General features: G+C 38.2%; 1 protein-coding gene across 1 annotated transcript in view; it reads left to right on the forward strand.

Moving 5' to 3' along the window:
- ROBO2 (roundabout guidance receptor 2) overlaps positions 1 to 26671 on the forward strand; it is a 583446-nt gene that overhangs the window by 415704 nt on the left and 141071 nt on the right. The window contains exons 6-7 of the mRNA XM_067543334.1: positions 16645 to 16772; positions 20054 to 20065. Of these exons, the coding sequence (XP_067399435.1) occupies positions 16645 to 16772; positions 20054 to 20065 (140 nt within the window). The remainder of the gene's footprint in view (positions 1 to 16644; positions 16773 to 20053; positions 20066 to 26671) is intronic.

A 26671-nucleotide genomic window follows, 5' to 3' on the forward strand; every position in this document is an offset into this window, starting at 1 on the left:
AAACTGAATTTAAGTAGAATTGTGAAGTACAATTAGTGTTTTTTAGCAAGATTTTCAAAATTAGATGCCTAAAGTAAGGTTTCTGTGCTGGATTTTTCAAAAGTGTCTGGTTTAGGAGCATAAATCCCAATGAAAGCCCGTCACTTGTGCTCCTATGGTCTTGTCTACACTACCGAGTTTTGTCAACACAAGTTACGCCAATGATCAGAAAGTGCTATAATTACAGCACTTGCGCATGTTCACACAATGCTCCTTCTGTTGGCTGAGCGCATCTACAGTTGGTGCTCTAGCATTGATAGTGAGAGTGGTACACTGTGATTAGTTATCCCACTGTGCAACTCGCCACCTTCTGCAGCTAGGAGTTGTGGGAAGGCAGAGTGGATCTCAATACATCATTGGTGTGGGCTTAATCTCCCATGATGAATTTTTTCCGTCCCATCATTACATGGGTTTTCAACTGTTTCATGGAATTTTTCTATGGCCCCTGTTTACTGTGCATCCACCATCTCTGTCTGAAAGGATGGATCTTGCCCTGCTCTCCACCATTGTGGTCACTGTTATGAACACCTCATGGATGGTCATGCAGAATATCATGAACTCCCAATCCAAACAGAAATCAGAGGTGCCTGACCTGCTGCGTACCATGGAAAGAAACATCAGAATACTGTTGGCATCCATGGAGCAGCTGCACACGGTGGACCGTCACTTTTGGGTGCAAGAAACAAGCACTGAATGGTGGGATCGCATCATTAAGCAAGTCTAGAATGATGAACAGTGACTGCAGGATTTTCAGAAGCAAGAAAGTCTAACTGCAACAGTTCAATAAATGGCACACATCCCAATTTTTGGTCCCAGACCAGCTTGAGACAGAGTACATCAATAGAAAAGGGTACTTCTATATGGTATTGAAGGCCCTTATGGATCACCGTGGGTGTTTAACTGACATGAACGCAAGCTGATCAGGGAAGGTTCATGACGTGTACATCTTCAGGAACACTGGCCTCTACAGAAAGCTGCAAGCAGGGACTTTCTTTCCAGACCAGAAGATTACGGTGGGAGATGTTGAAATGCCATAATGATCCTGGGGAGACCCAGCATACCCCTTTCACCCATGGGCAACCTGAATGGCAACAAGGAGCACTTCAATAACAGGCTGAGCAGGTGCCGAATGACCAGAGAATGTGCATTTGGCAGATTGAAAGCTGTCTTTAGGTTAGATCTAAATGAAGAAAATATTCCCATGGTCATAGCTGCCTGCTCTGCACTCCTAATATTTGTGGGACTAAGGATGAAAAGTTTCCCCCGAGCTGAAGCATGGAGGTGGATCTCCTGGTGCCTGGTTTTGAACAACCAGATATCAGGGCCATTAGAGGAACACAACGGGGGGGCCATACGATTAAGGGAGGCATTGAGCTCCATTTTGAAAATGAGCACCAGTAATGAATCTTTCTATGCAGCACAATGCCATGCTTTGTTAACTTGCCACTTTGCATGAACGTTTGGATGATTCCTTACCGTGATTTTTACTCTGCAAATGATCCAGTTGCCACTGTATATCAATTTCAGCAGCAAACCACCATGTGTTGGAGACAAATAAAGATTGATTATCTTTCAGTGAGTATGTTTTTATTAAATAACAGTTAACAACACATACACACACACACAAAGCTTGGTGGGAAGGGAGAAAACAGTGAAGGGTAGTGTAGGAGCTCATAGCTGTGTGTAAGTCCAGCTATCATTTTGGAAGCTGTCCAAAGGGGTGGAGTGAATGGAGTACCAAGATGGGCCAGGAGGTTGCAAGGAATGTGTGAGTGGAGTTTGAGGAGGGCATGACAAGCAACTCTGTATCTGCTGCGGGGCAAAGGGGAGGGGAGAGCCTGCATGAATTCTGTCTGCAGCATGATTAGGGACTTCAGCATCTCTGTTTGCTCCTCCATAGCTTTTATCATCCACTCCTGTCCTGCTAAATTTTGTTCTTTTCTCTCCTGCCTATCTATTTTTATGATTCTCTTTTACAGTCTCTCTCCACACCCTGTGTTCTTGTTTTTCGGCATCTGGAGGATTGGCGAACCTCTTGAAACTTATCCTCTTTGCTTCTCCTCGGTTGCTTCCTTATCAGGCGGAGGCACATTTCTACCCCTTCAACAACTCGTAGAAATAGCAAAGCAAAGGACAGCTCTACCTCATATAATTGAGCAGCATCAACTCAAAATAATCACTTACCAGAGATCCCCTCTTCTGCATCATGCATCACAGAGACTGGCTCCCCATGGTACTAGATGATCCTGTCATGTGTCCCATCTCGTCCTCTAACTTGACCTCCTTGTTCACGACTTTGTCCTTGGAATTTAGTCCATTGTCTGCTGTCTCTAGCCCTCCTTAAGTATCCATGGGGCTCTTAGTGGTGCAGATTGGGTCATGACCAAGGATGGAGTACAGTTCTTTATGGAAGCAGCAGGTCTTCAACGCAGCTCCAGAGCAACAGTTTGACTCCTTAACTTTGTGGAAAGCCTGCATCAGTTTCTTGATCTTCACATGTTCAGTTTGAAGCCCTTCTCCAAAAGGCCTGGAGAAATCTGACCCTAGGTATCAAAGTTCCTATGGCTGGAGTGGAGCTCGGACTGCACAGTCTCTTCTTCCCTTAGACTCATCAGATCCAACAGCTCCAGTGTGCTCCGATCAAGAAGGCATTTTCTGTGTAGAGCTGCCATGGTCAGCTGAGAAGATGTAATGTGATCTCTCCATGCTGAGCAAACAGGAAGTGAAATTAAAAAAATTCCAAGCCCTTTAAAGGGGGAGGGTAAGATGCCTATGATCGCTGATCAGAGCAGTCAGGATGGGCATTGTGGGTCATCTCCTGGAGGCAATTTACTGTGACATAACCAAGCACGGTGTCTACACTGACATTTCATTGATGTAACTTTGCCGCAAAAAGCTCCACGCATCTCATTGAGGTGGTTTTATTTTGTCAGCAAAGCAGTTTTGTCAGTGGGAGAAGTATTGTAGTGTGTACACCTCCACTGGTTTGTTGATGAAAGCTGACTTTTGTTGACAAAATGCTGTAGTGTAGGCCTAAGTCATTTAGGTATTTTTAAAAAAAACCAAAACTTACCCTTAAAGTCCTTTAGTAAGTGCCTAAATAATAGGCCTGATTTCCAAAAGTTCTGAGAAATAAGAATTAACAAGGTAAGTGGTCAGGACACTTGAGACCTGGGACACCTGGTTACAAGTCCTTATTCCACCATAGATTTCCTGTGTAAATTCTGGCAAATCACTGAGATGCTTTTGAAAATCTCATTAGGCACTGACCTGCATAATTAGATGCAGAGATATCTTTTTTTTTTAATTGGTCTTTAGCGTCTGTATAATTCAGTTCCTCATCAGTAATATAGAGATGATAGCACTTGGGGGTGTTCTGAGGGTAAAAATAAAGGGCAGGTCTACTAGAAGTGCATCCGGTGAAGATGCTGCATGCCGACGGGAGAATACTCTCCCATCGGCATAATTACTCCACCTCCATGAGAGGTGGAAGCTCTGTCAAAGGATGGTCTTCCACTGACATAGCACCTGTGTAGACAGCTCTTAGGTTGCTGTATCTAGAATCTTTGGGCCAGGGAGTTGTCTTTCTTACGCCCTTTAACAACGTAAGTTAGATCAACTTAAGCAGTAGTGTAGACCTGCCCAAAGATTGTGAGGCACTCAATACATATAAGTATTTTAGATAGGTTTATTATTTTAAAGTAGGTACTGCAATGAAAATATGTAAAGGTTTTGGTACCTTATGCACTTTTCTAACCACGTAGTTACAATACGCTATATTTATTTCAAACTGGGTATGAATTAAGAAAGCTCTAAGAAGGGCTTCATGGACACAGTTTAGATTATAATGTTGCTGCATACAACCACATCTTAGATTTCTCTTACATTATTTTGATTATATATTAACTGAGTTCTTCAGCATTTATACTCTTGTAGATGATAAACTACTCCCAGCAGATTAACAATTTTCTATATTACAAATTTTGGTACTAAACCAACAGGAAAAATAATAGTATGGTGTGAAGTCTGGGATGTGTAAGGCTTCATTCCAGAGGCTGTCCATTTTGAATCAATGACCCAAGACTGAAATGCACTGTGAGTCAAGGATAGAGGCACACAGTGCATATTTTATTTTAATTGCTCTAAAAATTCTACATCAATCCATAGCTACCACACTGCACTGAGGTTAGGGGAATAGTTAATCAAGTATGACTCATATCAAACTACTGAAGTGAACAGGAAATTGTGGAGTCACTAGCCTGATGTCCCTAGGTAAAATATTAGGTTCACTATCTCATGAATAAAGTTGGTTTGCCATACAAATGATACTGGTAGACAGAAGATAAAGATGATTTCAAAGCAACTGAGTGAAGCAGAGAGATCAGGACAAATTGGGGAAAGAAAAAAAAAGTCAGCACACCACACACTTTTTCTCCTTGGTACAAGCTTGGCATAAATAGAACTTATATTTTCATACTGAAGAGCAACTAGACTCCTAAGACGTGGGAAGTAACAGTTATGACCTCTAACCAAACATGGCCTGAGTCAAATCATGACTCTGCTCCTTTTTAGTCCTTAGAACAGAGGGCATATTTATTGTTTGAGTCTCTGGTGTGTGTGGGGGGGCATTTCTTTGGCTTTCCATTTAATACAATTTGAATAGAGTTTGTGCAGTCTTTCATGTCTTAAAATTTACTAGTAAAGTATAAGAGAGCAGCTGCATAGCCTGTAATTATGTAGCAAGTAATACAGGATTTTTTTTTCCTGTGGAAGTGAAGAGATTTTCAATTACAAGTTAAAAATTATGACACACTGTAATAACTGTTTAAACCTTTTACACAGAAGAAGATACCCATGCCAGGTCTTCATGAGAGTGAGGCTTGGTCAGAGAATATATTTTTCAGTTGCCTTTAAAATGTCTTAAGTAGCAATCACATGGGTCTTTGTTTTTTGTTTTGTTTTTGTTTCCAGCCTGGAACAGCTGGTTGAGCTCTGTAAATACCTCTTTTTTGAAATTACAACCTGTCCTTGTAAGTTGCGTTTACAGGCACTGTCTGATTAGATGAGTATTGTACTGAGGAATGAAAGTGGCAATTGCACCAGCAGAATTTGTTTTAGATGTCATCCACGCAATGGGAGAAGGTAGGAAGGGAAACCTTAAGTTATACTTTAGAATTTAAGTGGTATGCAGCTGACACAAAGTTCATTGCTATGTGTTATGAGATTGAGGTTTATTGTATGAAACACAGCAGAGAAAATCATAAAAAAGCAGAGATATGGTTTGTTCACTGAAAGTTGACACTGTTTTTTAAAAATTATTTTGGAAAAATATATTCATTAATATCTTTTGAAGGATAATCACTTGTGTGTGTGTATGTTAAAAAAAAAGTCATTATTCAAATCTCTGATTTTATATTTAATTTGATTGAGCATTTGGTGAAGTGACAGCAAGATGGGCACTAACATCAGTCACAAGGGAGAATTTAGACTTAATTAGAAGTTTTCTTTTTGTTCAAGCGTGAATTTGGCTACATTTTGGCCACAACTACAAAGCCCTTGCAGCGGAGGTATTCATGACACATTTTTAAAACTAGTATCTTTTTTTATTGCCTGAAAATAATTTCAAACACATTTTGTGGGCATAAATTCCATCAGTGAGATTTCTGATTTGCATGCATTGTCAGGTAGAGATGTAGTTTCCAGGCTTAGCGTTGGTAATTTCTGTGGGCACAAAACTACAGATATAAGATGGGATTTTAAAAATCAGCCCCTTATCTACAATAGAAGGACTCTGCAGAAAAAGTTTCAGATAATACTTGTATCTGTTCTTTTTAATTGAATAAAAGTCAGAAACTTTCAATTTTAAAAGGGATTTAGGTAGAGCCTGATCCTGAGCACATACCTTTCCCTCTGACTCCAACATCTGTCAGGAGCGGGCCTTAAAAGCTATTTCAATAAGAAGTTAAAAAACTGTGTAATTGTGAATTGTATTATACAAAAGAAGCACAATATAACAACAGTTATATTTTGTGGATGGAATAGTTAGGTTTAACTGCTGCCTCCTCTAGATACAAAAAAGTGGAGAATGACCTTTCAATGAAATATGAGTTCATAACACTATTTTGCTGAGTGCTTTGGTTGAGTTAATCTTGGTGCAGATTGTAACAAAATTAAGTCTAATATTTACTGAAAATGAATTGAAGGAAATACTGTGTTTTAACGGATGGAGCTAATCTTTGGTTACATCAGCAAATTTCTGTTACAGTTAATAACAATTAACTGTCTTAAATAAAGGAATGAGGGAAAAAAGGAGGTTTGTCCTATAACTGTAGCACTTACGCTATATCACCTTACATCCATTGTTTTCCATTCTCAATGTTTTACTTCCTAAACTAACCATAAAGGAGAGACTGACTCCATTTATGAGGAACATAGAGGAGAAAACAGGATGTTCTTAATAGCTTGTCAAAGAAAGATAGTAAAAGGAAGAGATTTAATGTGCTATTTGTATACCTATGTGCAACTGGAGAGACTAGAGGCAGTTTCCAGAGGATTTTGTTGACCAGGGTTAAAAACACCACAGGATCTGATACATGTTGGACTATAATATAACTTGTGGATATTTCATACAACCTAAGAGATCAAAAGTAGCGGTCCAAGACTTGCAATACAGAACATGTTTATTTGCCGCTATCCTAAAACAGATGAGGAGATTCCTCCAGTAAAGTAATTTAAAACTGGGGAGGAAGGTGTTTATATATAATTCCTGCCATGTATCAAAGTGGCACCCCCACTCACCATGACTCTCTCCTTTTGGCCCATCCCCTAAGGATTCCCTCTCCCCTTTGTATTTAAAAGTCAACTACTCTCTAAAGAGGTGAAGAAGGGAGTGATATTATTTCAAACTGTCTGTTTGCAGATTCACGATGGCTATCCTGTATTGGCTTAGATGTGGTTCAAGTTTGGAAGAATTTCTTTACAATCATGTGGCTACAAACATAAAAGGGACCCCATCAACTAGCAATCCAGTCCCAAGGTGTTCAATTTTTTCCACACAGCCAACCGGTGATCCGTGAAGCACTTGGTGGTTCCCCACTGAGAGCTGGTTGGTCACCGGATGGTACTTGTTTTTCCACCTTTTTAATCCTTTAATTAAATTAAATTCTGTTTGATATCAATAAAGTTCTGGAACAGCATTCCAGCCCAATGCTATTAACTTCAAGCACTAATTCTTCCTTCACAACTTTTCTGGTTTTCATTGGATAATAAATGCTGTTGAAAACACCGTGATGTAGAATTGCATTCAATTAGAAATTTTTTAGGTAACCTGTTCCAGTCTATTACCCTATATAATATTGGGAACTTTTGGCTATTCCAAGTAAAAAGCTGATGATTACATTTTTTGTAACATTTGCTTCTAAAATTCAGAAATGTTGAGCAGCTCCTCAGAGTTCATGCTAAGAGTCCTCTTTCAAGAACATGAAGTAATTTGGATTTCTGATAAATAATTACACTGATTGGGTTGACTAATAAAAGACTATATATTTTTTTTTTAATTGTGTGAAAAGAATTGCATGGAAAACCTTTCAGAAGAAGAGGGAAAGAGAAAACAGATGGATTCTCCACAAACACAAACAAGAATTAGGACCAGTAACCACAAGCTCATTGGTACCGTTGGGACGGTGGGGCACAGAGAGATTTCCTTTCTTATTTTAAGCATGTTCCCTCCCTGTAAAGGATATGAAGGATGAGTTATCTTCTTAGAAGAAATCAAAGGTTGCCCATGAAACCATTGTGGAAGAATTTGTATACTGTAAGAACCAACAAACCTCTGACATGTGCCAGCTCCTGTTGGTAGATCATATGCTGAGAACAATTCAACAATAGTGAAACAACTGATTTTAATAACATGATTTTGAGTTCAACATCAAAATGCTTGAATTAGAACATTAACATAATTTTCTCTTTAGTGACGACTTCATACTTTGTTATTGATTTACAATAGAGGTTAGAAAATATTTCAGTTAATTTCACTGAAAAGACTATCATAGTTAATCATCATGGTTAAGGCAAAGAAGCATAAATTCTGTTCATTCTGAATATTAACAAGCAGCATGTTCAGCTTTCTAAAAAATGCCCCTTTTAACTGTATAAAATCATATTTAGTGAATTCAAGATGCTGAACTTGGCTCAGGCTTGGTTATTGGATTCCAGCCATTGCTATATCCCTTTAAAAATATATATATATAAGCAGAAATGAACCAAAGTAGTGTTTTCCCCCTTCTTTAAAGTGAATTTGTGGCTGTGAAATGTGCTAGATTGACAGCCATGAGACTTGAGAGCCCTCATTTGACAGATGAATTACAATTTGGGCAGCAGTAATGTCCCCAGTGCCTGACAAATACACTTCAACTCTGATGTAAAGAGCCATTTCAAGAGATAGGAGGGTAGGCCTCCATGACAATTCATTGTGGGTATTCTATGTTGTAGCTGGGAACGAGCCTCCCAGACCAGGTAGATAGACTTGTGGTAGTGGGGCTCATGCTAGCGTGCTAAAAATAGCTGTGTGGATGTTGTAGCACCCACTGAAGCGTGGGCTACTCCTGGGTGTGAGCCTGAGTGGCTGGGCTGAGCCTCTGCCAGTGTCACAATGTCCACACAGCGATTTTTAGTATGGTAGTCACAAGTCTGGCTCACTCCCAGCTGCAGAGTATACATACCCTCCTATCCCTTGATGTGGTCCTTTTATATTAGAGTTAAAGTATATTTGTCAGGCACTAGGGACATTTGTATTACTGCTGCCCAAGTATCCTCTTCTCTCAGACTACCAACGAGGGTGACAACTGATTCCGATTTTTGTGGTGTGGAGAACAGTCTGTCAGGAATTGAAGTGAGACCGCTAAAGCTATTTCATGTAGTCATCAGGTGGTAACAATTTCCAGTCATTACTGACCTTGTCTGTAATTGAAATGGTGATATAGAGGTGAATGGCTCCATATCCTTTTAATAAGCTGTCGGCCATTTAGTCAAACACAAACTTTTTGTCCTTTGCATGTGTTTTGGTGTTACAGATTTACTTCAGTGAGAGAACTTCTTTGAGGAGAAAAACGGCATCATCACTCTCTTCTCCCTCCCATCTGTTCTGTTCTAAATCAGTGGTCCCCAACCTTTTTGGCTTGAGGGCCATGAATATCATTTTTACAACCTTGAAGGGCCACCAGTCTCCGCCAGCAGGTCTCCCCCCGCTAACTGCAGCCAGACAGAAGGAGTTCAGCGAGGAGACTACCTCCCTCCTCGCTGATCTCCCATCTCCCTGGCTGCAGCAGGGAAATCAAATGCGTCCTGTAGCCCTGTGTGCTCCACCTGGGTCCCTAGACAGTAGTTCCCTTCTGCAGCCAGAGGGACGGGAGATCAGTTCTCCCCTCCCTCTGGCTCCAGCAGGGACCCCAGCACCTAGGGACCCAGGTGCCTAGGTGGAGTGCTTTGCCGTGCTCCCTGCTACAGCCAGGGGGAGGGGAGCGCTGATCTCCCGTCCCCTTGGCTACAGCAAGGAGCCTGCACCGGTTTTTTAGCCCCGTGGAAACGCGCTCACCTGGATCCTTAGGCAGTGACACCCTTCTGCATCCAGTAGGAGGGGAGCCGTGGGCCACTTTGGTGTTGGGAACCACAGGTTGGGAATCACTGACCTAAACTTTTTGGCTAGCTTTCCGCCACTGACCATGTCTCTTACTAGCTACTCCTAATTTTTAAAGAAAGAAAATCCAACAAGCTTTTTTTGTTTTATGCTGTGGATTATCCTTCCCATTCTTTACCTATTTTTTATCTATAACCATAACCTTTGAATTTTATCTGATTTAGATTTTGAGCTCTCCAGGATGTATGCATACATGCATATGTGTGTGTGATTTCTGGCACTATATAAATATCAATAACAAAAGAATACATGGCTTTCAGCGATGTTGGAATATCAGACATAACCCGTGTTACTTCAGAACTTCAAGCAATTTTGCACAATGAATGTAACTGTTAGAATTTTATATTATTTTAACATATTTCAGGCCACTCTGTCAAATGCCAAAAGCATGTGTTGGTTTAAGGCGTAGTGAGCATGTGGTTCTGTACTTTATATTGCTGCAATTAATACTGTAAATGGTACTTTAATGATAAAAATGTGCTGATAGCAAACCATAAATGTTTTCAGATGAAGCTAAAACATTCTTTCCAAGTATTTAATGTACCAATGGCAGATGTGAATAATAACTTATGTCACTTAGCTCTGTCCCTGAGCCAGATCCTGGGCCCTACTGTGGCCACTTTACCTGATCTGCCAGTGCAAATTTCAGAATCAGAATCACCCAATTTCTATTAGAATTTCCTCACCAACAATGTTTTTTTCATTTGCTCGCTTTCTCTTTTTTCTCATTTATTAAAGCCAGACCCATTCTAACTGTTACTTGTAGAACACAAATAAATGTATATGATATTTTAAAGTGTCTGTTTTGTATCCACACATATATAAGATAGCTTTAAAAATGATCTTTAGCTGTGTCATATATCTATCCATCTAGATAGATATTCTCTCTTTCTAGCTATGCTAGGTATAAAAAGGCAAGCAGCTGCTCCCTCACCTTTCCCTTAGAAATCTGTAAAACTCATGTTCATGCTATATGCGTCTTATATTCATCCCATTTAAACATAAGAATACTGCCAAAATTACTGCAAAATAAAAAATGTTTATTATAGGATGACCTAGTAGCGACCTTAATATTGCCTAACACTTTCCATTATAAAATAATTTCATTTTCTTGGAACTTTTCATTTTAAATTTGTTAATTAGCCTGATAAACAATTAAGCTGTAGACATAAAATGGAGCAAAATAGCTCACTTTTTGTAAGTCGCTACAAGAAATGTTCACACAAACTTTCTTTTTAATAAAGATAATTGCACAAACATACTTTGCAGAAAAATCCTCAAATGGCATAAACTGTTGTGACTCTGTTTCACCAATTTGCACCAATGGAAAATCTGGTCCTTTTGTCTGGTAAACTGCTCTCTGCGGGGACCTTGACTCTCTATGGGCCAGATTTGCAGAATTGTGTGAACACTACAATTCATGCCCATTGATGTGTCTAATCTGCATTCACAATTACAATGATTGAATACAGTCAAAGGAAGTGCACACTCACGTTACCAGTTAGACATTTACCAGACCATCTACGAGTGTAATGACTGCAGCTGCAGACACAATTGTGCTAATTGTGCATGCAAAGTAGGCATGTAAGCACATGTGTATTTTCTATGCTTAATTGTGTGCACATTTTTTGAAATCTGGCCTTCAGTGTGTTTTGTAATGAACTGTGTACATTTATTACACTCTAATGAAATAAAAGATAGCAAATCCAAAAACCTTCATTTTAACAGTCACCTACACAGCATTTGAATTGTCAAAACTTTTATAATTTCAGTACATTATCTATTTTATTTGTTAAATGCAGACAGATGATTTGGTGCTGAACAAAGCACAAATAAAGTTTTAGAAAATGGGACAAAATCATTAGTACCTGAGAAGAAAAATAATTTAACTCCAGATTTGTTTTGTTTTTACTAGTGCATGACAGTAACCTTAATATATTAACTATTTTTAAGTATTGTAGTTTCATTTGTTTTGTTTTATTCATTATTTGGTGAAACAGATGGTAATGGTTTGTCACAGTTTTTCTTTTTCTTTTCTTTTTCTTTTCCCCACTTTGTCACAGCTGGTTACCAATCAATCTCAATTCACGGTACAGTGATGATAGCACATGTTGTCCGGGGGCCAAATCTGATTGGGTTGCATTTTTTTAGCAGTGTTTCATATCAGGAAAAAACGTGTCTGCATGGCAGGGACTGTCAGCACACTATTGTACAACTGTCATTAATCAAAACCAGCAACAATGAGTGCATTCATATATGCCAGAGACTGCCAAATTTCACAATCAGAATCACCCAATTTCTATTAGAATTTCCTTACCAGCAATGTTTTTTCATCTGCTGCTTTCTCTTTTTTCTCATTTATTAAAGCCAGACTCATTCTAACTGTTACTTGTAGAACAGTAATAATTTCATATGATGTTTTAAAGTGGCTATTTTGTATCCACACATATGCTGACTGCTTATTTAAAAATCCTTTCTCAACTCTGTACTGATGGCTGAAGAGTAAGTTAGAGTGAAAGGTTAAGTACCTCAAACTGTTTAACAAAAGAACTATTTAAAAGCTATTAGATGACAGTAAATATATATAACAGCACCAACTACACATTAAGGGCTACATGTTATAGTAAATTTTTGCATCAGCTTGGATAACAGCCAATAATATTCAGGTAGTATATTGAAAGATGTTTCTTGACACTATGCATATTGTGCAAGCACCGTTTGTGACTCTGTAGTTAATTAAGATTGTGTTGATTTTTTTTTTCTTAACGTGGAGATTGTCTTTTTGCTATCCATAATGAGAACAATGTACCATCCCCAAATTTACCCAACTTACTCTTTGAGCATAGAATGAATGTTCTAAACATTTACAAGTTCATCTTTTAATAAGTTTGAGTTAAAATTAATTTTAAAATGGGTTCTATAAGAAATGTGTCATTAATTATCAGACCTTTTTCTGCCCTGAATGATCTTCATAATGGAGTAACCTGGGCCCTTCAAACTTTGAATAAAGTTAAAGCTTCTTGAAATCTTGTGTATGGGCTACATTTGAAGAAATTATGTTGTAATTAAGACAAGTTATTAATTGTTGTTGTATTTAATTAGATAGGTCTGGATCAGTGGCTCAAGTGATTCTTAACTGTAGCCATGGCACAATCAATCATCATTGCATGCTAATATTCTATTGGTAAAAATTAGTCACGAGGAAGTCTGTGCACGTGTCAAGAGTTTTCACTGATAAATTACTCGTCTGCCAGTTGTCACTGCTCTTAAAAGTTATGTGTTGCATGCTAGCAAATGAACGACCAAATTTCCCGGTACGTGCTGACTTCTTTGCACTGCTCCAGTTTTGCCCCCAAAAAGCTTTAAGATATCTCTTCAATTTACTAGAGATATCACATGGTAGCATTCTCTTTGGGGCTGTAGGTTAGACTTCAAAAATGACATTTTAAATATTTAAGTACTTGTAATATACCTTTCATCGGTAATAAGGGGTAGGGGTCCAGTTCTCATGTGGTAGAATGGATTATCCCAGAGCCTTCAGAACCTCCAGGTCAGAGAATGTCCCTAACTTGGTCAGGTTTGATGCTCTGATCCTGACTTCAGAGGATCAGTGACATTAATTCAAATGTAGTGGATCTTGCCTGCAAAGTTAGATGCAAGATTTTTATAATAGGAAAGACTGGACTTTGGCACTGGGAGAAAGCAGTTTGAATTGGTTAGATTGTTCACCATCCACAGCCGTTCAACTGGATGTGATTTTTCAGAAACTGGTGGAGAAAAAGAAAAAATCAGTGCCCCACCCCATATTGCACAGGGTCGTTGTGCTGCTGTGGCTCAGATAGAGCCAATTTTCCTTCAGTCCCCTTACTGCCTGCTTCATCTGTCAAGGTTCATCATTTAACCATGGTGACTTGTGTGGATGGAACAGATGACTGAGGGGCATTGCATCAATGTTTTAGAACAGCAGATGGTTGTAATGTCCCACGAGTGCCTCCATGCACTGGTCTAGTTGCTAGATGGCATGCCCTTTCAGGATGGTCCAGAAACCCACTGAGGCACTGGCGAGTGGTCAGGCAAGAAGACCTGGACCTCAATTTGAAGTAATTGATGATTGGACCATGATAGGCACATGTTTATTCTATCCTCCATGTCAATACCCAAGTGGATGATTAAGGTTGTGTTCTAGTTCTGCGTTCTGGCATGCTAGGCGGCTGGCTTTTTCACCCAGCAGTCTTTGCACAATCTGCATGATGGACAGGTGCAAGCATAAAGGCTGCTGAGACTTACAAGGCAGCTGGCTGGCATGCCAGGACCAACACATCAGTGAGACGAAGAGGAGCGAGTCAGCTGCAGCCCACAGCAGACTGCAGAGTTGTGTCCCAGACTGCTTGCATTAGAGTTCAAACAGTCAGTCAGTCATCGTCTTGCTGCCTGTCTGGTTTTAGCCCAGCAGTGATGACAGCACCACTTGAATGTTATCTTTCCTTAAAAAACAAACAAACAAACCACTTCGGCAAAATAAATGGCCAGTTGCTGCCCTGCTCTGTAGATTTTATTTCTACCCTCAACTAATCTCTATGTGGTAGCAAGTCTTAATTTCAGAATATTTTACAGGAGCTGAATATGTCCCCACATGTCTGACTCCCCTAGGGCTGGCCCTGTGTCAAGGAAATAAGCATTCACTCTTGTCTGCAGCACTTTGGTTGCCAAAGACAGTAGCTTCTCCATCAGTATGGGATACGGCTGTAGTATTCTTGTGATTTTATGAAAGTCATTGCTTCCATTTGCCTTTCTCTCCTATGAAAACAGTGATTTCAATTTGCCATTGACTAGTGCAGCACAGCGTGCAAAATTACATAATTCAGTGCAGCACCCCAGAAGAAATGTGCCACAACTGCATATGGCTTTTAAATGCATATTTACAATAGCTTAGTGCTGCTCAAAGAACTGAGGGCCAGAATCTCTGCTGTCATAATTTTTAACCTCAGTGGAATTATGCCAACAGAGAATATGGCCCTAAATTTCTGGAGTACACAACAGCATCCTCTGGCTTTTCCCTCTGATATATGATTGATGCATCAGATATATCTGAAATACTGAATAAAAGTACACCTAAATGTGTCTCCTAAATAGGTAAGTGACAAGTACTTCTGCAGCTATCCTCTCCATCAGTGGTAGAATGGTTAGCTTCAGTTCTTTTTGTTAATTTGTATATGGCTGCTTATCTAATGAATTTATTGAATATGAAAGGGAGCAATCTCAGATCACAATAAAAGATCTGCTGAATATGAAAAACAGGGATTCTGATTTCTATTTATCTCTTAAACTAATAATTATGTGTTAATTAATATTTTGAGCTTTACTTAGCAAAACTGATCTTTTCACAGCATTTCAGCATGTAGTTTTCATGGTTTAAGGTTCCACTAATTTTGTTAGTACACTATTTAACCTTCGAGTAGCTTTACTATATGTACAGGTTGACTGCATCTACAAAATAAAGAAGTAATAACAATAATAGTTTGCATGTACACAGAAATTAACATCTGGGTTCTTAAAGTGGTTTACAAATATTAATAACCTCAGCCTCACAACACACAACATCACAACACTCCTGAGGCAAGTGGTTGAAACATGTCCTGATTCAGCAAAACATTTACACATGTGCTTAAATCCCATTTAAATTATGCAAGTGCTTAATTTCATTGCTGAGTTGGGACTATAATCTCCATTCTACATATAACAAAACTGAACGACAGAGCAGTTGAATCACTTGCTCAGGGTTACACAGTGCTTTTTTGAAAACCTAGGTGTAAGAGCCAGCTCCCCTGAGGTCCAGTCTCAAGAATATCCTTCCCCTTGGTGTTGACAAATCTGCAATTTAATGTTAGGGTCAAGTTTAGTTAATTTCAGGTATAGTAGGGCTGTTCTCTCCAAAAAGAATATGTATTAAAGTTCTTTAAAGGGAAATATTTCAGGAATAAAATATAACTCATAAATACCTTTGTGGGACTGAGTAAAAGACAAAGACTCCCATTGACTTTGGTTCAGGTCCTAAAACATCCATAATATTTTATCAAGCAAGTGTTTTGCAGGTTGACAGCAATTTAAATCTGAATGTTTCAGGATTTAAGTTCTAAAAGTTTTACAAATGAATATTCACTGCATCCTGAAATATGTGCACTATGCAGACACATTCTGAACAGCTTTAGAGCTAGTATAAAACTAAGTAACCAAAAGAGAGAAACAAACGAAAGGAGAAAATGCAATGAAAATTTTTCTTTCTTATGTGTGTTTAAAAAAAAAAAAAAAAAGTTCCTTTCCCTATTCTGTTAAATTATTATATTGTGCTTCTGGGAAACTGATGTGTGTCTTTTTAATATTGCATCCAGACTGTCGCCTTGCAAAGCCTATGTTTACCATGTACATTGTCTACAAATAAGTGTGATGTAATTTCCCACCCCCACCTCCTCCCCCCGCGGGCTGTTAATTTTACTAGGAGCCTATTGTTAGGGAAAAACTGTTGTTAAAGTAGCAGAAGTAAAATATGCAGCTCATGTAGTTAAAGCTACAATAAACTTGAGCTGTCATATATTGATAACTGATGCCTGATAGCTTAATTTTATCATTGCTCTAGATCAAGGGCATAGTGAGTGATATTATTAATAAAGCGCTAATACTGAGTGAACATAGCAATACTAATTTTATGGCTGTAAAGTTTTTAACTAATGCATAGTGCAATAAAAATGTCATGAAGATTAATGCCTGGTGGAATTATCTAACTCTAGATAATAAATTATCTTCCAGAGATGTATCCCAGATAGAATCACATTGATACACTCCAGGTGAGAAATTTTGTTATGTATATTGTCAGCTACATAATGTTTTTCTTTGTCCTTATTTCTGTAATGCAGATATGATGTCAAAGATGATTACACCTTGCGCATTAAAAAGTCCATGAGCACAGACGAGGGAACCTACACATGCATTGCTGAGAATCGAGTTGGAAAAGTGGAAGCCTCTGCTACCCTCACTGTTCGAGGTGAGTGATACAGTACTTGAGAGAGTGTCATGTTTCAGTGTCACTTGCTGGCACAGTGGGCCAGATCCTCATCTGGAGTAAATTGGCATAGATCCATCACAGTCAATGGAGCTACACTGCTTTTCACCAACAGTGAAATCCTGGCCCCAAAGGAAAACTCCAATAACGGAGAAACAATTTCACCCCAAGTGAGGATCTGTCCCAATATTTGTAAGTAAAAGGACAAATACATATGTATGTGCCTAGTTGTACATTTTATTCTCTTTCCCCCCTGTGTTGACTGTTGGTTCATGTTCTATTTTGTATTAAAATTAGGAACAACTTAAGTCGTATATTTATTTCATTTTTTAAATGTCAAACATTTCATAATGGAGATAGCTCTCCAATAACTGAGCCCTCTGCCATTGGTTTTCATATGAAAGACTAGCACCATCATAAGAAATAAAAGATTTGGTTAAGTATAATAAGTTAAGGCATAGCATTTCCACCTATTGTTTACATAGTAGAGTTGGATGTAGTGAGGAGGTTTAAAAACCCAGTAGTTTTATGAGTTTTTAAAAACTACTTTGTGACAGAACATACAGAGATGCTAAATATTATGGAGCAAGAATAAGTTTTATAAAAATGTATTTTCATAAAAGTGAATAAAATATAATAGTTACAATATTTTGTTATTTCATTCAGAAAGATGAAGTAGCAATTTTGATACATTGGGTATCACACAGATACTATTTCACAGTTTATTGGTGCATGATGAAGGTTTTCAGTAGAGCTGTGAAAGGTTAATAAAAACATTTTTAGCTTTATCTTCTCTTTTTTTTCTTTTTTCCCCCCATCCACATTAAATCAAATGTTCAAAGTCTCTATGGATTGCTTTATTAGAACAGGGGTCAACTGACCCAAGAGGCTGTCTTCCATTTCCATCATTTAATGCATGGACACAGTTCAGTTTAATTTGCTGAATTCAAAGAAAAAAAGTCACCCAGTGGCTTTGCAAGGGGGGAGATGTTAGTATATAACAGAGAAAAAAGAGTATTGTGATAATCCATCTGCTAAAATATTGCCAAAATGTTCATTTTAGATAATAAGTGATAATGTGGCTTTCCCGTTTAAGCTGAAAAATTGCTTGCTATTTGTTTGTGATGAGGACTGTTTTTTCATTTTGTAATTTGAGAAAAAATAGGCAGAAGAATTAACTCTCAAAAAGTATACACTTCCTTTATCACAGAGGGAATCACAATGCCCAATAAAATTTGGCCATTAGTTTAGTGGCCTTTAAATTCTCCTAGAACTGTGTCCACTATATACATTATTGGGTCAAACCTTTCTTTTTTACTAGCCTAACCTTGTGATATGAGCAATGACTAGAACAAAGCAAAAATCCTTTGAACTCATTGGAGCTTGAACTTGACCAAATTAAGGTGGAAAAAGGAAATACATAATTTAATCGATTTTCCTACACTCAAGAAGATTTCTCATTATCTTTTTTCCTGGCTTTATCATCTACATGCCATAGGCAGAGTGTTTATTCAATACAAAAAAAGCCACTATATTACAAGCATACTAAACATTCAGGATATAACAGAAATGAGAAAAGCCAAGAAATTCAATGGTGTATGCTCAGCACTCTAGGCTTTTGGAAACAAAGGACCCCATGGTAAACTCCCTTTGACTTCAAAGGGATCAGGAGTTGGTCCAATTTAATTAATTAATTAATCTTAATCCTGAACTTCCAAACTTTTGTCATCACTGTATTTAATATAAGGGTTATTATATGAAATTACCTTACTTTCATCATATTCACTTTTTGTCCCGTGAGAAGAGGGAAAACAACTGATACACTTTAGAACTTACTGTGTGGGGTGGCCCTAGTCCTGTGTAATCCCCGTTTCTATTGAAACTCCAATGGTGAAGTTACATGCATGCACGTGCACACACACACAATCTGCGAACCAGAGCTTAATCTCCAGCTCCTATCCATGGCTCCATTTGACCTCAATGGCCATAGGTGATGGCAGATTTTGAATTCCCTGACTGTACCATCCTCCCTGTGGTTGGGAAGTTGCAATTCTGTTCTCTCTCTTGTCTTTCCAGTCCATGAAGGGGGAAGATATTTCATATTGCCGAAAGCCATGGGGCCTCACAAACAGATGAGGGGATGGAGGTTTCTATGCACTGAAATGTGTAGCAGACAGGAAATGGCTAAAGGGAGTGGTTGTCACTGTGCAGGGTTGTGGACAAAGGAGGGGTGAAAACTGAATAGACCCTGGACATATAATTTTACACGGGGCTCTTCAAAATGTAGGTTTGACCCTAGACTGTGAACCCTAATGAGCAAATGAAACTGGTCGCTAATGAAGTCATGTAGCTCAAAAGTGGGTAACACTCATTCTGTTGCTAAAATAAGGTAAATTTAATCTTCCCAGATATAATCTCAAGTGAATTTTCTGTCCAAATGCTAAACTCCTCTAAAGGGGATGTCTGTATTTTAATAACCGTGGGACTTGACAGCCCTTTTCCCCAATTCAAGTGCAATGAAGGGCTGCTACTATAATCAAGAAATCACTTGTTGCAGCAACTGCTTTCAATCTCAATATCAGTCTGAAGCAGAATTAACCTGTCGATCATTCAGTGGCAATTTTTTTAGGAAGTTGAAGTTTATCTAAGCAGTAATTTGGGAGGCTCTGAATTGAAATCCCTGTGGCCATTCCAACCTATTTGTTATATTTTCATCAGCCCTGTCAGTGAGGAAAAAAGTGATGTGCTGTAAGCTTTCGTAGATGGGGAAAATGGTGTCTTGGGCTTTTCTCCAGCTCTTACTGCAGTACTGACTGCCCATGCTTAAAATTCAATTGGAATTTAAATCAGACAGTGATGCCTTTCATTTATTGGCATGACATTTGCCAGTCTGTGGCTTGAATGGATGTATTCATCAGGGCCTAGAAGTTTGTGCTAATGCAAAGCTATTTTACTTCAATCAAGCATTAACAATGATACTTGATGACGACATATGAACCTATCAAAAATGTTTCTAAGATGATTTGGTTCCAGCCAGCTTATTCTGAAGCTGTGTAACTACTGTCTCCAAAAAAAGTAATAACAATAACTCTCAATTAAACAATAAAGCCGAGCAAGTTACTCACACTGACATTTGTGAGTTTAGAGATCACTGGAGTGTCCATAGTTAAATGTAACATTACACATCATGCATTCTGACAGATTTTTCTTTCTTTTTTTAATTTCTTTTTTATGTTCTCACCACACCATTGTAATGTCTACAGCTCGCCCTGTTGGTAAGTAACCATCCTTCTATCCATTTAAGCATGGCTTCACGCAATGCTTCATCTTTCATTTGCAGCAGCAATTGACTAACTTAAGCACAATTATTAATGACCAGAGCTTAATAGTGCTAACTTTCTAATGCTAGGCAAATGACTTTGACTGGGCAAGAAGTACTTTGAATTTGTAATTACTTCTAGAATGTCATATATAATGGCATTTGCCAAATCACCAACATATCAGCAATTAATGTAACTGTGGGGTGGGATGCTAATGAGCAAGAATTACTAGTAGGATAATTCTTAACAGTTTGTGGATGTGTGTTTAAGGGCTTGATACAAAAGCCATTGAAGTCAATGAAAAGACTCCTGTTGACTTCAGATAGCTTTGGATCAATCCCTAAATGATCAGCCCATTATGTTTTTCTGATGAAAGAAAAGAAGCACACATCCTGTGTGTTTAATACTTTTGTAAAATCTTTGAAATGATATAGTCAATTATACCCTGTGCTCAAATTGAAAAGAGAATGGAATGTAATATATGCCATCATGTGCCAACAATGCCCTCTGCCATGTACATTGGCCAAACCAGACTGTCACTACGCAAAAGAATAAATGGACACAAATCAGACATAAAAAATGGTAACATCCATAAACCAGTAGGAGAGCACTTCAATCTCCCAGGACACTCTGTAGCTGACTTGAAAGTTGCCATACTTCTACAAAAAAAAATTCAAAATCAGACTTCATCGAGAAACTGCAGAGCTGGAACTCATCTGCAAACTTGACACAATCAAACTGGGTCTGAATAGGGACTTGGAATGGTTCTCTCATTACAAGAAGTAATTGTCACTGTTCACACATTCTCACCTTCTAATCAATGGTTGTGAATAGGACTCATCTACTCTAACTGAATGGACTTTGCTAACACCTACCCTCCCCATTGTTGTTCCTTACCCTTGGATGTATATATATATATACCGCCTATCTGATTTCTATTTCTTGCATCTGACGAAGTGGGTTGCAGCCCACGAAAGCTTATGCCTGCAGAAATTAAATATGTTAGTCTTTAACGTGTTATAGGACTGTCGTTGTTTTTGCTGTATACAGGCTAACACGGCTACCCCCCTTGAACTAAAAAAGTTAAGTTTACCCAGCTACATTGCTCAGGGCTGTGAAAAATCCACAACCCTGAGTGACATAGTTAAGGCAGTCTAACCCCCCCTTCGTACACAGGGCTTAGTTGATTGGAAGAATTCTTCTGCTGACCTAGCTGCCACCTCTTGGGGAGATGGATTACCCTACACCGATGGGAGAACCCCTGTGGTTGGTGTATGTAGTGTCTACACTGATGTGCTGCAGCTGTGCCACTATAACGTTTCAAGTGTAGACAAGCCCTTAGTCTCAAGACCATAGTACATCTGCTGACAATGGAGCGTGTGAGGTTAAAAAAGCACTACTAATAAACAATAAACACCCACATTTTAGTTCAGTGAGAAAGCCAGTACAAGAAAAAACATTTTGTTTTGGAAAGCTTTCTTTTTTCTCAGACTTAAAAGAGAAGGAAGAAAAAAATTCGTAAGCTAAGGCTCTTTGGACTCTGTAAAGCCTACATTAAAGAAATAAAATCTAGAAGGAAAGTAATAGACTTTTGCTGTTTTGATGCTGCCTATTATTTCAACACATTGATCCTCTGCTTTAGAATTCTTTAGATCTTGGGGTCATGATTCCATCTCTTAAGCTTATACTGAATCTCCTGATCTTAAATTACTCTGTTTCTAAGCACGACTCCTTCATAAGGGCTGTGATCAACTTTACATTTCTGTACTAAAATTGTTTTATTTTGTTACAAGTAGTCATTTAGTACAAAGAAAATATCTTCCCTATTTGACTTACTGAGATGGCTATAAAATAGTAGTTTGTTTTAAAATAATTACTGTTTAGTACAGAATTTATTAAATTATTTAATTCACTGAGAAGACTAAAAATATCAGCACTAAGACCATCAAATGTATGGCGTATCAAGCAAATTGACTGTACTAGTGGTTGTATATTGCTTGATATTTTTTATCATTCATGTATAATTGAATAATTTTACAATAAGTCTCAATAACAACAAAAAATAATTTCCCCACAGTACAATATATGCAATTACTGTTCTTGATCAGTTAGCTGAAGTGGACCAGATTCACAAGGTTCAGATCTCCATTTTACTAAGTTTAGTAAATTCACATCAGGGATTTTGGTCAAGCCAATCTCTATCAACAGAAAATAAGATTATAGATTATGACAAAAGGTGATGGCACCATTGATTATTAATGTGAAAATACCCAGAGCTCTCCTAGTAGTATACACCTATTTTTTAATAGTGGTATATTTGTATGCATGTATAACCAACAACAGCTGCATGCAGTGTATTGTTTGAAGGATTTTGTTTTCCCATCTCATCCACGCACCAGAAAAGGTCCTGGCACTCTATTTCTACTTATTCTTCAGGAGAAAAGCATCTTTAAAAAAAAAAAAAAAAAAAACTTACCCAACAAAACCAGGATATTATTTAATGGACGGTACCTTAAAAGAGCAGGAAGAGGAATTTTAATACTCCAAGAGAATGTAATTCTTATTGCAAAATGACTATTTTTAATTTCAATTCAGTTTTTTCCATGATTGTTTCAAATATTTAGTTATTGGATTTATTTTTAATAGTTTTGTTTTAATTTCAGTTGGAGTGGAAAAATTCAGGGCTGAATTATTTCTGTGGGTCACCATCTTTTGTTCAAGCAGCTAGCAGCATATATTATATACTCCATATAAAAAAATGAAGCATGGTTCTGCCTGTGGAGGATGGCAGCTGGTGAATTTTTAATAGTTCTTTACCAAGTTACTCATCATGTTGTGATTTGCTGCTTGAAATAAATGTGTTGCCCATCTCCCAAATAGATATTCTCTATATTTATAAGCTTTTGCAAAGATTTCCTATAGGAGTTACAACAGATGGGTTTAGGAAGCAGGATAATTATGCCTATTTAGACCATTTACTTTTGTTATTTCCTTTATCAGATGGGTTTTCCAGATGAAAAAGTTAATATTTTCACACATTCTCATTTTTTTCTGTATTTCTTGTGACAATCACACATTGAAATAACTATGAAAAGCCACTGCCAAAGATGGGAGGAGCCAAAAAACTTCATGAGTCCCACTAAAAAGTGTCATTGGCCCAGTCTTCAAAAGTAACTGCTAAACTGTTTTGCCTGAGATGGAAAACTTACATCAATAAAGTTAAATTCAAAAACAAGAAGATCAACCATGTGTCTGCTTCTGGTTACCTTCCTTCTTCCTGATCACGCAATAAGTCATTTCAGATCAAAAACAGTAATCAGTTTTCAAATTAATTGCCCATATCTAGTTGAAAATTCTTTGCATTTCAGTTGCACTGTAATATGTCGAGCTAACTTGATTTATGATATGACTCAATTTCCTAGAAAGGAATGCATCAAGTTGGATTTTATATTCTACTTGTATAGAAAATATCTATCTGGAATTAACTAAAAAATGGAGTGTAAGGAGAGACCAAAAATATTAAGAAAACGTCAGGTTCCTTCCAATGTGGGGAAGGCAGATGCAGATAGATAAATTGTCTATTTTCCATTTGCCATGTTTAATATTAATTAGATAGATGTATTCAAATGTAACTTTTTGATGCATTGTACTCTGTTCTGGGAAGTTGTCATGTCGTAAATCAACCAGGCACAACTTAATGGCCTATCTGGAATGTCGCAGCACAATACATCTGAAATGTAAAGAACTGTATTTTAAATTAAGTTCTCTTTGTGGTTTGAAGTGACTTTGGTTAGTTAGCAAACCCTATGTACTGTGAACGCTGTTATATTTTAGTGCCAGTCATGGAAATATCAGAGTTCACATGGGACTTTCAGGAATTATACATCATCATCAGAAATGGTGATTGGTGAGATCCCACTTGGCAAGGTTGTGCCATCTCTCAGTGGCAGAAATTCTGATAACTACATCAAAGGGCGACATTGCTGCTGCTGCTGTCTATAGAGATTTGGCAGTTAACCAAGGCCACAGCAGACATTTTGCAGCTAGCTCTTCCCTAAATGGAAAGTGAGTGGACTAGAATGAGTCTTCATTATTTATCAACTGGCAAACACTTTAGACAAATCAGTGGTGAAATCAGAAAATAGAGTAAACCTAATCACAGGGCAACATTTACATTTCCTTGTGTTTTAGTAAGAAAACAAAACAGTGAGTCAGTGTGTCCTGGCAGCTGTTTTACTGGCCAAATCTTTATTTTCATATGCAGTTTGTGCTCAGGCGAAACTCCCATTACCTTTCAGGGGAGTTTTGATTGAGTGAGTATTGAGTAAGGACCTGAGCATTTGGCATGCAGCAATACAGCATTCATGACATGTCCAAACTGGCTATTTATTGGCTAGTAGTGTCATAATGATCTGACTGGCTCAGGTAAGAGTCAAAGCTAACACTGTCAGTCAAGGAGACAGCAAACTGAGCACCAACCATGAAAATGCTGGACCACAAGCCTTTCCACCCTAACTATCCAAACTTCCCATCTGCTTTCTCTGGTTAGGCTTTCATGAGTGTTTGCCAAATATGTGCCAAAATCATTAGAGAGACCCAGATTGCCACAAAGCACATGTATCCATGGAGGGCTTCATTAAAGATTGTGGGACCCCAGAAGGATTTATGCTTTCAGCTTGGATCCACAATTTGGGATGCTTATTATCTGAAGCTTATTTGAACTTAACCAACTCCATTGTGGCCATTGGGAGTCTTTCCATTGACTTCAGGGGGCTTTGGGTCAGTCCCTCGAGGCTTGTCTACACAAACATTAAATTCACAGCAAGCAGGAGTATGAATCTAGCACACACTAACCTGTCGCAGACTAACTATCCATATGGACCCTGCAGGTGTGCATTAACAAACTCTTAATGCACTTTGATCTGCTCTCATTTGACCTTCTCTCTGTTCCCTCAAAGAGAAAGGGGTTTGTGTATGTTTCTCCAAACTTTCAGAGACTGTCTGAACCACTTTTTGAACCACATAAAATCAGATACAAAATCAGACCAAGATAAGAATAAATATTTTATTATTTGTCAAATTCAGACTCTGAAGTTAAATTGAAGATAAAAACAATTAGTCTAGGAATCAAGATGCTTTCCTTCTGATGTGAGAATAGATGTATGATCTTTTCCAAATATTTTATTCTTTTACTCTTACTGTAAAATTCCAACTGTGGAAAAATCCACCCAAAATCCCTGTTTGAGTGCCATCATCTGGCTGGGGCTTTATTACCTTTTCTAGGTAAGGACCCAAGTCCAGTGGGAGACAGAATATATCAGCTGCCTGGTCCTCATATCTAAAGAAGAATAACAGGGAGACAAATATATGCAGTGAACTTGGAAACCTGTCATTATTCAAGAAACAGACTGTGCCCAGAAAAGCAAAATCTATGTAACTGCTTCAAAGTCACAATGTACCCATACAGACTGGAGACTTCAAGCATTACTCCTTGTGCTAACCTGACACACCGCCCCATTCAGGCAGAGCAACAAGAGTATGGATATTCCAAACAACTCCATTAGTACTGACTGGTGCAGCAAGATGATCTGCATAACAATACTAGTTGCTTCCCTACTCCATCCTGGAACTGCATTAAATCCAGTATCAGAATGGGAAACCCTCTAAATGTTAATGACATGGATTTACCATCTCCTCCGCCCTCCCTTGTTTCATGTTGAACAGAATAACCAGTCAAAGATATCTGGGTTAATAATAAATCTACAGTGTCATCCCTTCAGTTCTCTGTTCTGTCTCCCAAGTGAGGGCTTCATCCATGATCATATCATGGTTGATAGTGATTGTGTTTCATGAAGATCAGAGAGTAGAGTTGATGTCAACCAGCTCTGTATTTCTGAAAATCAGAGAGTAGAGTTGATGTCAACCAGCTCTGTATTCCTGAGAAAATATAGCTGACTCAGTCAATGTACCCACTATTTAATATTGCACTCTCAAGCTGTATGTTGTTTGTCTGTATCTGCCTATCTCCCTCTACTCACAACAATAGAGATCAAAGGTACCAAGTCTGCCTCAACCAGTCCCCTGGACTGGCATATCCCTAACTCATGGCAGCATTGTTGGACACTCTCAGCCATATAATGGATACAGTTCAACAGCCAAGTGCTTAAATAGGTATTTCAGTCTCCTTTTAGCTCTATGTGGCATAAACATCCAAAAATGTCAATGCAATCCACACACAACAGAGATCTTACACAATGTTGGGTAAGAACCCAGTTTCTTTCCCTCCTTCCAGCAATTTCTAAAGCACCTTCACAAGTGCTCTCACCTCCCTGCAATTGGATAGTCAACATCCTACAAATCCCATTCTCACCAAAACCAGAGTTGCAAGATTACTAACAATACAATCATCCAGGAAAGCAGTCATAAAAAAATAAATTATCCTAATACATAAAATCCTCCAATTTTCTTTGTTCCTCCTCCACTTGCCATACCATAATCCCAATTTCAGCCTCAACCAAAATTTATAAAAAAGAGGTTGGGAATGCCCATCATCTGAGTGCC

This window comes from Emydura macquarii, unplaced genomic scaffold (genome assembly GCF_026122565.2).
Source record: "Emydura macquarii macquarii isolate MOO-44397 ecotype Brisbane River unplaced genomic scaffold, CSIRO-AGI_Emac_v2 contig_75, whole genome shotgun sequence".
In the NCBI taxonomy this organism is placed as follows: domain Eukaryota; kingdom Metazoa; phylum Chordata; order Testudines; family Chelidae; genus Emydura; species Emydura macquarii.